Source organism: Megalops cyprinoides, chromosome 9 (assembly GCF_013368585.1).
Source record: "Megalops cyprinoides isolate fMegCyp1 chromosome 9, fMegCyp1.pri, whole genome shotgun sequence".
Lineage (NCBI taxonomy): Eukaryota > Metazoa > Chordata > Actinopteri > Elopiformes > Megalopidae > Megalops > Megalops cyprinoides.
Genome location: NC_050591.1, coordinates 25,057,809 through 25,072,478, shown reverse-complemented (window position 1 = coordinate 25,072,478; position 14,670 = coordinate 25,057,809). Strand labels below are relative to the sequence as shown.

The window sequence follows — 14,670 nt, the reverse complement described above, 5'->3', positions numbered from 1 at the left end:
TGTCAGAAAGAAGCTCCGCGGCTCAGTGGTGTTGAACCACGTCACTGTGTAGGATGTGCATCCATTACGCTGCCACGGTCTCGGCTGCGAAAGGTCCGGTCTAAAGTGTGGGAGAAAGTGTAGGACTGGGCGTATTGTTGAGAACATTCTGGAAAGACATTCTAGCTTTCTTGCCAGGCAGAGATCAGGCTGTTCTCATTTATACTATATGTCCAGTGTGTAATGCGATAGGGCTGCCTGTTGTTTTAGCCTGAGAGTATTTGGAGCGTGGTGCCATTAGGAAATGGAAATTTGCTACTGTATTTGATCCCAATTGAATTTTCACCACTTTCACCACCGCTTCTCTTCAGGGCACAAATATGATTACCATGAACGTTCAGCTGAGTCTCTCCTCTGTAGGCTTCTCTGGTGGAATCTTGTTTGCGACGGTCCTTAACCACCATGCTGGTCGCACACCGCACGGCAAAAACAAGCGAGGGCTTTCTGCTTAAATTGGATTGCTCCATCCGAGCCGTTTAGCGAGCGTTTCGACGGAGCCGGGTGCTGGGGAATGAATTTAGCGAGCGTTTCGACGGAGCCGGGTGCTGGGGAATGAATTTAGCGAGCGTTTCGACGGAGCCGGGTGCTGGGGAATGAATTTAGCGAGCGTTTCGACGGAGCCGGGTGCTGGGGAATCCGAGAAGAATAGAGGGACTCGTTAATTGACTTCATTGCGCACCGTCTCTCCCTTTTCTTGAAATCCCTCCTGTTGATTTTATCTAAGGCTGCCTTTGAAGCCGCCTGAGACGGGCAGGAAGTGGATCACAGAGCGGTGCCTGTCCCTGTGGTTCGCTCCGTGGAGAACGGGGGAGGGAGGGAGGGAGGGAGAGAGAGAGAGAGAGAGAGAGAGGGAGAGAGGGAGAGAGGGAGAGAGGGAGAGAGGGAGAGAGAGGGAGAGAGAGGGAGAGAGAGGGAGAGAGAGGGAGAGAGAGGGAGAGAGAGAGAGAGAGAGAGAGAGAGAGAGAGAGAGTCTGTTTGTTGAAGCTGTCTGAGCTGCGTGGAGACCCCCTCATTAATAAACACTGTAGATGCCAGGCCTCCCTCCCTCCTACACACACATGCGCACACTCACGCACACACACGCGCACACATACACGCGCACACACACACACACACGCAGCCTCCAAACAGAGCGCCTTGTACCTCATCAATGGGTCCTTGTTCAGTCTCCCAGGGCTAATTATGTTTCAGCCGAAAACGAGTGGTGGTAAACGCTCCCCACCGTGCGCTTCCCAAGCGAGGCTTTCAGGAGGGCCCGGCCGCCCACTGCACCGCTGTGCCCCCTCTCTCCTCTCCTCCGTCTCCCGTCCCCTGCGCTTCATTCTCTCCCCCGCCGCTCTCCTCATCCCCCTGTCCCCCTTCCTCTCTCTCTCTCTCTCTCCTCCTGTTCTTTTTCTCCTCCCTCTCCTGATTATCCAGGCTACAGCAGACCAGACCACTCCAGTCACTCTTCATGCTGCTAATCGATCATGTAGCGTACTCTCTGCGTGCGTTCTGTTCAGGCTCTGTTTATTTACGGATTACCCAAGCAGCCTTTTCTAATAGCAGGTCCAGACCAGGTTTACCAGCCGGCGTAATTAACCACTAGGGCCAACTTCCTGCTGTCCCCGTGTTAAAAAAAGGGCCGCTGCTTTCCCTCACGAGCGAATCCGTCAGCGGCTTTGTGTTTATGCCGAGGTTTTCACTGACAGCACGCCTTAAAGACAGCCTGCAGAGTCAGGTGCAGTGTTAAGCAGTGGAAACCGTGAGCTGTCGCCTGCAGTGAGATGAGAACTGAAGGTGCAGTATTTACACCAGAGATAGAGGGAGTCAGCTCTGAGTTTATGGAATGGTCTTGAAATGTCCTCCGTGCAGAACTACAAGAAGGCTTTTGTTTACATATCCCAAGTGGCACTTCGTGTGAGTTCTCTGTCCTCGGGCATGTATTTTTGGGATTCTCAAATCCCACACTGAGATGTGGACCTCACATCGAATGATCCGGGGCTCAGCGGCTTTTAGCGGGACTTTAAATGGAAGCATTTGCGAGTGTTAAGCCTCGGCCTCGCTGATTCCGAGCATCTGATTAAGCACAAAAGCCTTCCTGTATTTCCATAAAATAAACAGATACATTAATAAAAATGGATTTGGCTTCCAGCCTGGCACTGTTCATTCTCTCCTTTTCTGGAGCATCTGTGCTTCCAGGGGTGACTGAAACTGACTGAAAACCAGTGATCCGGGGTTGGTACATTTTTACGAGAGAAATGGGCTGGGAGTTGAAAAGGGGAAAAAAATAGTAATTGTTTGATTTCATGTTTTCCAAAGTATTCCCCAAAGATGGTCTGGCTGCCACGTTATCCATTAGCTGTGTGGTGGAATTATCAGCACTCGGAGATAGTGAAGGGAGAGAAGCCCTGAGACTGCTTTCAGAAAGGGCCAAGCGCACTCAGACATGAATCATGGAACGCAGTAATTACATACACAGGAAAGTATCTGCTATCAGCTTGCTTTGAATTAATCATTGCTTTGGGAGAGAACCACAAATAGCACATTTGTTCGGCTTTTTTTTTTTACCAACTGCAGTACTGAAAGGCTGTGTGCCTAACTCCTGCTGACAGGGAATGTGTTTACCCGTATAACAATGCAGTATGTATTTGAGTTGACATTGACCAAAGCTATTTTTAATCTTCATTTAAAGACAGGACGTTCTGAGATGATCTACTTGCTGCTGGCTTCAGTTCATTTTACTTCCCTAGACCTTACAGAAGAGGTTTTTCCGCTCGCCTGCGTTTCTAACAGGAACGTTAGTGTTGCTCAGCAGTTTGACAGGTCCGGCAGGTATGTAGCACATGCCTGCAGTCACCTTTGGCCTGGGAAAATGGTGGATTCAGAGTAAGCAGGCCTCTTGTCCAACTCATGTTTATGCATTTTGCCTGATGTCTGTTCACTGGCCGATTCGCCGTAGCAGGTCATATAATCCTGAGTCCTTTGGCTGTGTGGTGCAGGTTGTCTCCTCAGGCCCTTGTGAATGCAGGGCTCACTCAGAGGCCCCTCTCTGGCTGCCTGTTCCTGGTGCGTCCCTGCAGTGATTTAGGCTCGGCCCGCGTGTGTGGAGCAAGCACAAGCCAGCGCCCGAGGAGTGCATTTCCAGCTCTGGCTCTCGGCCTCAGAGGCACACGGCAGCAGGCAGATGCACGGAGATGCAGAGATCCTGGGCGTCTGCATCAGTGCGCACTCACGGGAAGGCAGTGAGTTCACCTTCAAAAACGCGCACTGCTTAAATGCCACCTGATCATCGGGCCTGGCGCTAAACGTTGCTGACGTTCCCTCGTTCGACGCGTCGGTGGTTGAAGCGGATCGGATTGATCCCCTTCCTTTTGTCCCTCCATCTCTCCCTCCCTGCCTCCCAGTCTTTGTCCCTGTCTCCCTGAGCCGGGCTGCCTCTCCGCTGCACGCAGGCTGGCAGGGGCCGGAGTGTGCGAGTGAGAGGAGGGAGGGAGGAAGGCTCGGCTCAAGCAGGATAATGGAACTCATCGATTTGTTTCATGGTTTGTTTGAGGCCCTCTTCTCCGTCCCCCCCGCCTCCCCCAGCCCCCCTCCTCCCTCGGACGTGTTTGCTTAGGAATGTCACTGTTTGCCGAAAGGCCCGCGGGGTGTCTGATGGCCCCCCTCCCCGGTTCCCGCCCCTCCCCCAGCCAGGCCCCGGGCCTCGGGCTCTTCGCTGAGGCAGACGGGAGCACAGGCTGCCTGGCGTGCCACGATCTGAAATTTTAATGCAGCGCTTTACTGCGCAGCCCAGCCCCCTCTCAGCATGGCTGCTCTCCTCCCCTGAGCCTTCCCCATTTACCGCCTCGCTGAGCAAAGCGCCAGCCCAGTGCAGGCGGACTTAACCCTCCGCGCGCCAGACACGCACAGCCCTGCACAGCCCTGCACCTGATCGCTGGCAGTGTGGCCTGGGCTCTCATGCGGGTGGTAAGGCGTTGCGGGTTCCCTACAGCATGCTGCCTTTCTGTGGGTAACGGGGCAGTTGCATAGAGACTGCACCAGAGAAGCTCCTCCTAGTGGTACAGGAGCCTAGAACACATGCTTACTGAACACAGACACACAGACCTGTTTCTTCCCTTTGATTTCCCTCTCAGGCTTTCTCTTGCCATTGTGCTCATGTCAGATGTAAAGGTTTAATAAGATTATTACTTATTATTTGTGTGTCTGTGTGTGTGTGTCCATTTGTCTTGTTAAATTTGGGTTCTTCCTGGGTGTGTTGTAGATCTGTGTTCATTTGTTTTGTTTGGGCACGCAATCCTTGCCAAATTCAGTTCACATTGCATTACATGGTAATCTGTCTGTACAGCTGAGACAACATTGTCCATACTATGATGGGAACGAACGGCCTTGTGGCTATAGGGCCGGTTGCTTAACCGGTTGCTTCTCTTTGCAGTCTGTGTAGATGAATGAATAAATATACATGCAAGCACAGCCTGGTCTCTCCTTGGATTCCACAGTGTGTTTGTAGTGGTTTGCTCGTAAATACATGCCCAAAAAAAGCAACTGCCAATCCCCTGGCTAAAGTTTACAGTACTCAGCTCTCCTGCTGTGTCTGTTATAGAAATGCTTAAGTAAAAATTTGTATTTGAAGTCCCTGAACCCATCAGCACTCAGGTTGAGTAGCTGCGTGCTGAAGTGTAGGTGTAGGTGGAGATTTGGCTGGGGCCCGAGGTTCCAGCGCTAGGCCCCCTCACCTCGTAGGACTTGCTGTGTTTCTATGAATTTATTCAGGAAAATGTGCAAAGAATAAAACTAGGCCAGCGTCTCAGCAAATAGGTAGTGGCTTTTCTGTCAGAACGGCTGCGCGGTCAGCCTGGAGAGGGAGCACCTGAAGAGGAAACGTGGGCCAGGCGCCTGTGGAGGAGGAGGCGCGGGTCGAGGGGAGGGTCGGCCCTGTGCGCTCTCTCACCTGCCGCGGGGACAGTCCGAGGGGGAAGGTATGGTGGCTGCGCTCGAATTTCATCCGAAACATCCCGAAAATAGCACACTCAGTGGGCCAGCTGATTCCCGACCCCCCCCCCCCCCCCCCCCCCCCCCCCCCCGCCTCGGTTTTGAGCTGACGCCGGGCTGCAGTAGTGGAACAGAGTTGATACGAGTGGCTTTGAATGAAGAAAGCCATGGGTAGCTTTTTTGGACAGTTTGGTCTCTCTGTATTGAGTCTGTTGGATGAGTGAAACCTAAAGGAAGCAGACTTCAGCGGTGACGGCTTTCACCTCCTGTTAGGAAAGCCGGTGGTCTCAGTCATTTTCAGTGCACCCAAACAATGGTGTCTAATATAAAGGGAACACAGCCTCCGTCCCTGGGGGCTGAGGGAATAACGGCTTACACGCAGAGCTACACGCCGAGCGTAGCATGTAGGATGCACAGCGTCGCTACTCCCCTTAATAGAAATTTAGTCCTTCGTGACAAACAAGCAAAGACCATTTCATCTCCCTGCCCTAGGGACGCTCTTCTCAATCGTGCGTGTTGCTTCTGTGTGCAGTCAATAGAGAAGTGCCCCAGTTTCTTCAGGACTACATCACAATGGCAGCGCTGGGATCGCGCTGGCTCCGGCTCTGAGAGCGGCCCGGCGCACATGCGCTGCGTTTTGTTTCTTTTAAAGATTAATGGCTTATTGATCAGCCGCTCTTTAATCGGCAGCTCTGCTGGGCCCCGGCGCGGGCCTTGGCCGGATCAGACAGGCGCTCCGCCGGCCCCGGAGCCTCAGAGCTGGTGCAGACGCGGCCCGGCCCAGCCCGGCCAGAGCCGCGCACGTTAATAATGGCAGGGCCCCAGTGACGGGCCTGTCTGGCTAGAGAGAGTCCGGGACAGGCTGTGCGTTTGTGTGTGTGTGTGTGTGCCTGCATGCATGTGTGTATGTGTGCTTGTGTGCGTGCGTGCGTGCGTGCGTGCGTGTGTGTGTGTGTGTGTGTGTGTGTGTGTGTGTGTGTGTGTGTGTGTGTGTGTGTGTGTGTGTGTGTGTTTGTGTGCGCCTGCATGCGTGTGTGTGTGTGTGTGTGTGCGCCTGCATGCATGTGTGTATGTGTGCTTGTGTGTGTGTGTGTGTGTGTGTATGTGTGCTTGTGTGTGTGTGTGTGTGTATGCCTCTGTGTGTGTGTGTTTGTGTGTGTGTATGTATGCCTGTGTGTGTCGGCGCGCTTGTGAGCCCTGCTTATGTATGTTTTCACACTGTTCAGCTGAGCAGCCTGGAACCCTGATATCCGTTTGCTTTCCCCCAGCTCCTCCTCATCTTACAGAAAGTGTCAGCTTTATTCGTCGCGACCGCCCCTTGGCGCACCGGCCAAACGCGTTACCGCCGTTTTCTTAGCACATTCGCCGGCGGAGGTTCGGCCCTGGCGATCGCTGCTCTGGTTTTGTTTTTCCTCGCTGCGGAAGCGGCATCCCTGTTGTCCCTCTCCTGGCAATAAAATCTCACAGTTTTGAGCGCAGAAATGAACTTCCCCCTTCAGCCTGGCTGTCAGGGAGTGGCCTTTGTGCCTCTGCGGCTTCCCCTGCCTTTAGCAGTGAAATGACACAGCCAGCACCGCGTTCCCCAATGCCCTCGGCTGCTTCTTCCCCTCTCTTTATAAGAACGCTCCCAGTAAATTACTGCATCAATACAGGCTGGAGACGTTCCTAAAGGACACTTGAGCCAGGCTGTATTTATTGGGTTCCGGGAAACTATTAAGGACACAGCGGCGGACCCTGACAGTGTTATTGCAGCCCCCCCCCCAGCGCGCTGATCCTTGTGGGCAAACGGGCTCTCTTTGTGGTAGAAATAGGAATGACTCACCGGATTGATCAGAGGGGTTCAGCAGCGGAGCGTGGCCGCGCTGGCACAGTTCGCTCAGAGCCCTTTGGGTAGAGCACACCACACTGGCCTTTTAAGGGAGCGGACCGGGTATTATTTATCCTTTTATGAAGAGCCGGTGTCGTACAGTAATATTGAGACAGCTCAGTATTTCCTGGACTATATAGCAGCGCCAGCCCCCACCTTTTCCCCCCGTCCATAGCTGGCAGAGCGTGCAGAGAACGCGCTCCATCACTCTGCATGTGTTCTGCCCCACAGCGATGCGTCCTCTCACCCATCCTCACAGACACTACAGCCATGTTCCAGAATGCATCGGTCTGTCCGCCGCTCTGGGCACACAGCGTGTGTGTCGCTTTCTGATGCACCCAGGACGGATTCAGGCGGCGACTGCGGTATACTCTGGCCTGGACTGCGGCCGCGTGTGGAACGGGCGCCTGCGCGTGTCAGCGGTGGCCGCAGCGAGGCGCCAGGTCGGGGTGAAGGCGGAGAGTGTGATGATCTCCCGCAGGGAGGGCGTACGGACTGGCTGCCCCTTCCCGCTCGACCGTCCGTCTGTCCCCCCCGGGGGGAGGGGGCGTGGCCGCAGAGGCTGACCCCCGGGGGCCATTTTGCTGCTCCGGTCTCAGAAAGGTTAAGCAGGTGTAGGGAGGGGCAGAAGGAAAGGGAACGCCGTCCCTCAGCACCGTCAGAGCAGGAGGGGGGGGAATGAAAATCTAATGGGCTAAATCTGTGAAATGTCGTGCCGGCCCTGGGGGATTTGGGCGGCTGTGCGCAGGATATGAGAGCGGGGGGAGGGGAGCGGAGGGGATTACCGCCGGCGCGTTCGTGCGTCCCCGCTCTCCCCGGCCGCGGCGGCTGACCCCTGTTCTCCCGCGGCCGCGGGAAGGGACAGTCCGGGGTCGCGCCGGGAGCCAAGCCCGTCTGCACAGCTGTCCCCGCACGCAAGCCCAGACGGCCGCTCCTCATCAATACCCAGACACGCCTGCTGCCCCCGCTCACAGTCCATATGCATCCTCAGAGAGGAACGCTGAAGCCAATAGCAGACTAGCTCAGGTTGAGTCATCCTCTGCTTGACCAGTGTGTGTCCATTAGCGGGCTTAAAAACTAGAATAACAGCGGGATCAAATGTAATTCAGACGGAGTTAGCTGTAACTGTACCAAACAAGCTCCAGATTCCGATGAAGGTGGTGATAGCTTTGGCACGGTGCCTCTCATACTTCACTCCATTAATAGATTGCAGTGTAACAATGTGTGTGTCTGACATTTCAGAGTTTCCCCAGAAATGTGTGCCCTGTCCACCGAGTCCAGAGTGAGAAACAGTGAAAGGCAGCGGTTTTATAGTCCCAACAATCTCACATGTTATGACAAGGGAAACGTCAGCCAAGAAACTTTCCAGGGAAACAGGAAACAGGAAATTGGAGCTTTTCAGGTGGATTTTCGTCTCCAGGTCCCCTTTTGTAGACTGTATTCATCAGCTTACTGTAATAGCTGCTCTAGGAAGGGGAGGGGACGTGGAGGAGGGGAAGTGAAAAGTTTACAGAGTAGATTCATTTGACTGGTGATTGACTGTCACGAGCTGTGAGCAAAGCACCCCCGGGTCTGCTCTCTGTCTCCCCACTGTGGTAGCTGTTTGCAGGTGCAGGCCTGCCTTGGGGGGGGAGGTGGGGACATGCCGGGAGTTCATTTACTCTGCCAGTGATGGTGCTCCATCTTACTTTCCGCTTTATTTATGATCCACTGTGGTCAGGGACAGATACGGCTGTAGGGTCACTGCTGAGTTCGGCTTCCTGTAAACCCCAGCATGCTTTGCGAGAGAACACAGGGAGACTCTTCCTCAGTCTAATAACAGGTAGCAGAGAGCCTAATGATGAGGGAAGTCTTTTTCAGGAAGACGTCCTATTGTATGTAGGTCATCCGCTGAACGGTGGTTTTGGATGGAGTTCTGTGGGAGGGGTGCTTATTGAGGGGGGTGTGTGCTCGGTGCAGAACAGCAGACCCCCTGCAGGACAGCTGGCTTGATTAATAAGCTCTCCTTGGAGGCGCAGGAGAGCGGTTCACCTGGCGGAGCGGGGGGAGTCCTCGCGCACACGCTCACACGCCCGTCTCCAGAGAAATCAGGCCCAATCAAACACAAAAGCCGGGCTAATTAAAACCCTAAGTTTCCCTTGATTACTCAATTAAGACTTTAAAACTGAACGGCGTGCAGGAATAAACTCCCACGTTCAAACACTGACAACTGCTCATGTGCGTTCATAGCTTATGCTTCTGTTCTGAGGGTGCTGTGTGCAGAATGGTTTTTTTGTGGGTCGTGCTGCAGATTGAGGTATGCAGGCTGGTATGTCTTGCATGTGTGTCTCTGACTGGACATGTGTCCCCAGTATGCTTTGGCTTCTGTAAAGCTGCTGAAGTGCTTTAAGCTCTCTGCTGCATCTGCCCATGCGGGCGCTTACACAGGCAGTGGTACACCCTCAGTGCCATCTCTCTTTAAAAAACACCATGATTATGTTTTATTATTTTATTATTTTGATTTTTTTTGTGTTTAGTTGTTCCGTCATTTGGCAGTATCATATGTCACAGCCTTCTGTGGTCCCACGTCGTGAATAGATTCTCCTGCCCTGCAGAATCTTATCATTTTCCCAGTAACTGGATACAAATCCACACAGGCTCTGTGCTTATAATCCGTTTCCCCCAAATTCTTCCACAGTCGCTCTCCCTCCGCAGGCCCCTAAATTCCCAGCGACCCATTCGGTCTGAAGTAATGAAGATTTAATGAAGAGACAAAATGCGACTTGGCATGACAGGCCATATATTTTAACACGCTGCCTTCTACTTTTGGCAGCTACCAGCATGTTCTTGGCCGTGGCTTCGGTGTTGTTTGTTTGAAGTTCGGCAGGCTAATGGACTCGTAATTCCCTCCAGAGGTCTTCTGTTTCGCATAAGTGATGCCTCCGCGCTGGCTTGAATTTTCCTGCTCCTGTAGACCAGGAGAGAGGGAGAGGCTGCGATTCTCGGCGCGCGCCGTATTGTGGCTGCGGTTTATTAGGAGTGGATTGTGTTTGACCACAGCCGCTGATAGACTGGCCGGGCACATCTGAGTAAACGCGCGGCTGATCTCCTCCGGGACGCCGCCGCATTACCTTTCTAATTCCAAAATCCTGGCAAATCCAGAGGTTATTTAAAAATGCTTTGCATCTGCGCTTTGATTAAACGATCAAATTTGGCGCTTTACCCCCCATTTGGGTTGCATTAGTATCGGGAACACTTAGCGTTAATGCCTGCTTGTCGCTATCTGTTTAATATCGCGCATTAGATACAGTAAAAGCTTTCAGTGTGGTTACCAGAAGCCATGAAATTGCATTTCTTTACTCAAAAGCATGGAAAAAAAAACAGAAAAGCAATTTCCATTCACTTCTACTGTATTGCCTGCAGCCCTGTTTTGACCTTATATTTATTGCACGCTTGCTTCAGTATCTCAGTCACATTTATAGGGATCAGTGTGAGATGCAGTGTAGAAAATCAGTGCCACCTGCATCAATGATATCATAACATAAACAGCAGCGGGCTTTACACCAACTGCTTTCATTAAACCACCAATTCAAAAAAAAAAACTGTCACCCCCCCCCAAAAAAATTATACATAAATCCCAATTAACGTAATTAAACAGTTAATGCAGAATTAGCCAGAATTAGATGCAAGGTCGTTAAATTAATTAAGACGCACTGGCTGTTCACAGCGTGAATCATGCCACAGCGCTGACGAGCATTTACACAGAGCCAGCGCGCACGCCTTCTGATTGAGTGCCCTCTGCAATTGGGAGGCAAATAACTCTGAATGTGCTCTTTCTGCTGTTTGGTTTGATTGGTAGTTTAAGTATTGTTATCCATAAAGGAACTGTCGCCGACTTCTCTGTGAAAAGATTTATACTTGTATTCATTTTTGCCTTTTTGGCTTGATTGGTTGTACCGAGTGGAGTCATAGTGTGAATGCCTGGGTAGCTTATGGATTCTCATTGTTCTGATGCTGGCAGTTTGCAGTAACTCTGCACTGTGACTCTGGTTGTGACTCTTGGGGCCACCCTTTTCCCCAGGACCTGATTAGCCCCACCACCTTCCACTTGAAGTGAACAAGGCGCTCGTGAAAAGAGCAGCTTTTAATCTGAGCTTTTAGTCGAGGTTGAAACATGCTGTCGTCTTTTTCCTCTTGATAAAACATTCATGCCATTTTTAACAGTGCTTGCGAAAGAGTGGCACAGTGAGACAGATGTCATGCCAGAGTGGGCTTGGCTATTGGCACACGTTTCTAAATAATTCAAAACCACGGGCTCATCCCTGTGTAACCAGAAAGATGCGGCTCAGCAGCTTCCAAATGTAGCACTGGCCTGAGGTTCAAAAATATGTTTTAAAGGGTCCAGCTTAAAAGTTTATGGTTTTACATGGGCACCAATAGGCATATAGACCCCTGCCCTGAGCAGTCCGCAGTGGGTCTCTCTTTTGGGCACAGAACTGTGTTATACAGGGCTGTGTGCCCGAACGTGCCTTTAACCCCATGCTTAAGCAGGTGAGCTGTGAATAAATGGCTCTGCCACGCCATTTGCGGGACCTGGCTCTTCACTCAGACTCAAAAATATTATATCAGATTAGAGTGTATTAAGGGGAGCCTAAAGACTATATTAGTGTAATCCCTCTGTTTTACTGTGGGCTTGTCTGTGTGGCTTAGGCGAGCACTTACGGCCAGGGCTCTGGAGCTCACAGCATGCTGGATTAGGCTGTAACTGAGAGGGCTTAGTGGGCATGTGCTGGACCTGAAGAGAGGAAGCCGGTCACTCTCAGACCTCTGGATGAGAACACACACGCACACGCACACACACACACACACACACACGCACACATGCACACACACACACGCGCACACACACACACACGCACACACATCCCCGCTTGCTGCGTGTCCTGAGGGAGGTTCTGAGACTCTTGGTACAGCACAGGTGGGAGGGAGAACTGACACAGCCCTCATTGTGTTCTGCATAAGCAACATTCGTAGGGGGGAAAATGCACCTGCATGTGCCGTTTGTCCAGTCACACGAGTAGTTACAGTGCATGAATAGTTTTTTTTTTTTTGTGGAGAATTCGGTAGATGTTTTTATGTTTGTTGCTCGAGTGCATTTGACTTTCAGCTAAATCAGAATCCCTCAGCCCAGCATCTGATACAGATAATATTAAACACGGTAAAATGCTGCTGCTCCCTGTGGTGTGTGTTTATGTTGATTTAGAGGGGTGCTCTGTAGCGTACCCCTCAAAGCGTAAATAATTAGCTCCTTCCGGATCCTACAGAGTTTTGTCATCGGATCCTCATAAATGACAAAAAAAAAAAAAAAAAAACGTCGTCCTGACTCCCTCTAGAAATAAGACCCCCCCCACCCCTCCAAATGTAATAAGTCTCATTGTTAACGTTCTAAAATGGTGGCTTGATTTCCCCTGTGCTGTCAGCTTCTCCACTTCATCAGTGAAGGATGTGATCTGCTGTTCAGCTGCCATCTTCCTCTGCTGCCACCAGGTTCCTTCCTCTGTCAATGACGCTCTATTTATAGGCACCACATTTAAAACATTTGTCCTTTATTTTGGTATTTATGTAATACCGTATTTTTAGATATCCTTTGATGGACTGCTTCCCTTGACATCCTTCATGGAGGTCTTTGGCTCATTTCTGAAGCTTTCACCATACAGTGTGAACTGACTCCCCAGCCACAGCGGTGTACTTTTTTTTTTTTTTTATAGATTGCCACTTGTCTTCTGAAGCCTGGAACCATAAAATATATATTCCTAAGACACCAGTTAGTCACATTCCACAGCATTTCAGCAGAATTTTGCAACGATGCTTCTTCCAGTCTGTGTAGGGGTAGCCAGAGACCACTCACAAGGGAACTTGCGCTCCGCTGTGTGTTCATACCAAGTCTGGATGATTAGCACCAGTTCCAGCTCAAATTCCACAGCCTCAGGGGTTCCACTGATGGTAATTGTGGTTCAGCACGACGAGCTAAGGACTTTATTGTTTATTGCATATTAAGTGTACTTGAGGGTGCCACCATTTACACACGTGAAAAGATTCTCACACATATTTCACACATTATTGTGCAAGGTTTTACGTTGATTGTGTTTTTCTTGCATGTCTTGGACATCCTAACACTTCTGAAATTCGGAAGGAAGTCAGAGCAGCTTTTTCTGTGGTGGTTTCACCGCTTGGTAGTAGGCCTATCCATTAGGTATATATTTTTTTCAGTCATTTGGTGCTTGCAGGTGAGGTCTAGTCACTTAATCAGTGGCTTCCTCACAGCTGTGTTTTTGGCCAGTATCCTCCACAGTGGTTTACAACCCACTTATGAAGACCCCCTTGAACTGTGTGGCTGGCGAGGAGGGTGTTCCCAGCACTGCGGTTCCACCAGGTGTTCCAGCACTAACGGAGTGTTTCTCTACCCGCAGGGCCGATGAGATTGAGATGGTGATGACCGACTTGGAGAGAGCCAATCAGGTGAGTCTCTGAAGCACTGCTTCACATTCTGCGTGGCTCCTGTGAATAGCCCTAGCATGTAGCTGTATCAGAGATGAAGCAAGCACTGACATCACTGAGCTAGTAGAGTTCTTCTCTGAAATCTGCAGCAGCGTTGAGTCACAGCTAATTCTCTGACAAGTTCAGTACCTCTACCCTTAAATAGGAAAAATAGCTGAAACCACTTCTGCTCTGACAGAGCAGATGGCGTGGCTTTCCAGGGTACCTTAAATAAAGAAACAAAACTATAACGAAAACTTGATACGCAAAGTGATAACCAATGGCAAAAATGTTCAGGCAAATAGCATGCATAATTACAAGCTGCATTTCAGTGTTTCAGTGGTATTATGCATTTTACATGTCCGCAGGACATTACATTTGTGTCTCAGATCATCTTGTCTGTTTCTTAGTGGTGTTCCAGTGGGACAGTGCTTTGGTCACATGGCTTTTGTGCCATGCAGCTTTCTTACTGTCCTAAAATTCCAGTCTGTACTCTCTTAGATACTTGCATTCTTTCTTTGTTATAAGTGCTTTGAAAGCACTTTTATTGGTAACCCTTTGAATCCAGACGGCAAGTTGACACCCGGCTTTTCCAGTAAATGGATTCCTATCAGCCGGTCCATCGCTGTGCGCTTTCCCCCTTCAGCTCGAAACATCACAGTTAAGTAGTAGGACTCTTTACACTAAATTGCCCATTGAAGAATTGGTTGACTAAGATGGCAAAGCTAATGAACGAAAGTGAACACTAGAGCCTCCGACCTATTGTTGAGGACGCTGAAAGGATTTCTCAAGTAAAAGAACGCTGGTTATCCTGGGATTAATGGAGCCAAAGTTAGCAGTTTTGTCTCTTTCGTTGTTGCTATGCAGTCTGGAACCCTCAGACAGACACAGTGGCTAGCCTGCGTTGACCTGGTTACGGTTGAGGATTTTGGCAAAACGGCATACGCTTTGCCGCTTGATCTAAACACAGCCCTTGTCATGGCCCGAGTGAAGCAGACTGTAACCCCCTACCTCCACCCCCCCCGTGTTTAAACCTTATCAGGGGCCTTGCAGTTGGAGTGCAGTCACGCTGGAGTGCGTGGTACTGAAGCGGCTTGTCTGGGCCTGTGAGGCTTGAGTTGTGCGTGTGTCGCGGGTTCCTCCCAGACTGCCGTCTCTCTGCACCTCCACCCTCTCCCAGCCTCACCCGAGACACTGCTGTTCTCTCTCTCTCCACGTGTCCAATCATACAACAGCGTCTCTCTGGGTCCTCACTAGCCCGAGCTCCACTTCTATCG

General features: G+C 51.0%; 1 protein-coding gene across 3 annotated transcripts in view; it reads left to right on the top strand.

Annotated features, from left to right (window-relative positions):
- LOC118783237 (protein CASP-like) overlaps positions 1–14,670 on the top strand; it is a 148,624-nt gene that overhangs the window by 87,359 nt on the left and 46,595 nt on the right. For all 3 annotated transcript variants that reach the window (XM_036536998.1, XM_036536999.1, XM_036536997.1), the window contains exon 9: positions 13,327–13,375. In XM_036536998.1, the coding sequence (XP_036392891.1) occupies positions 13,327–13,375 (49 nt within the window). The remainder of the gene's footprint in view (positions 1–13,326; positions 13,376–14,670) is intronic.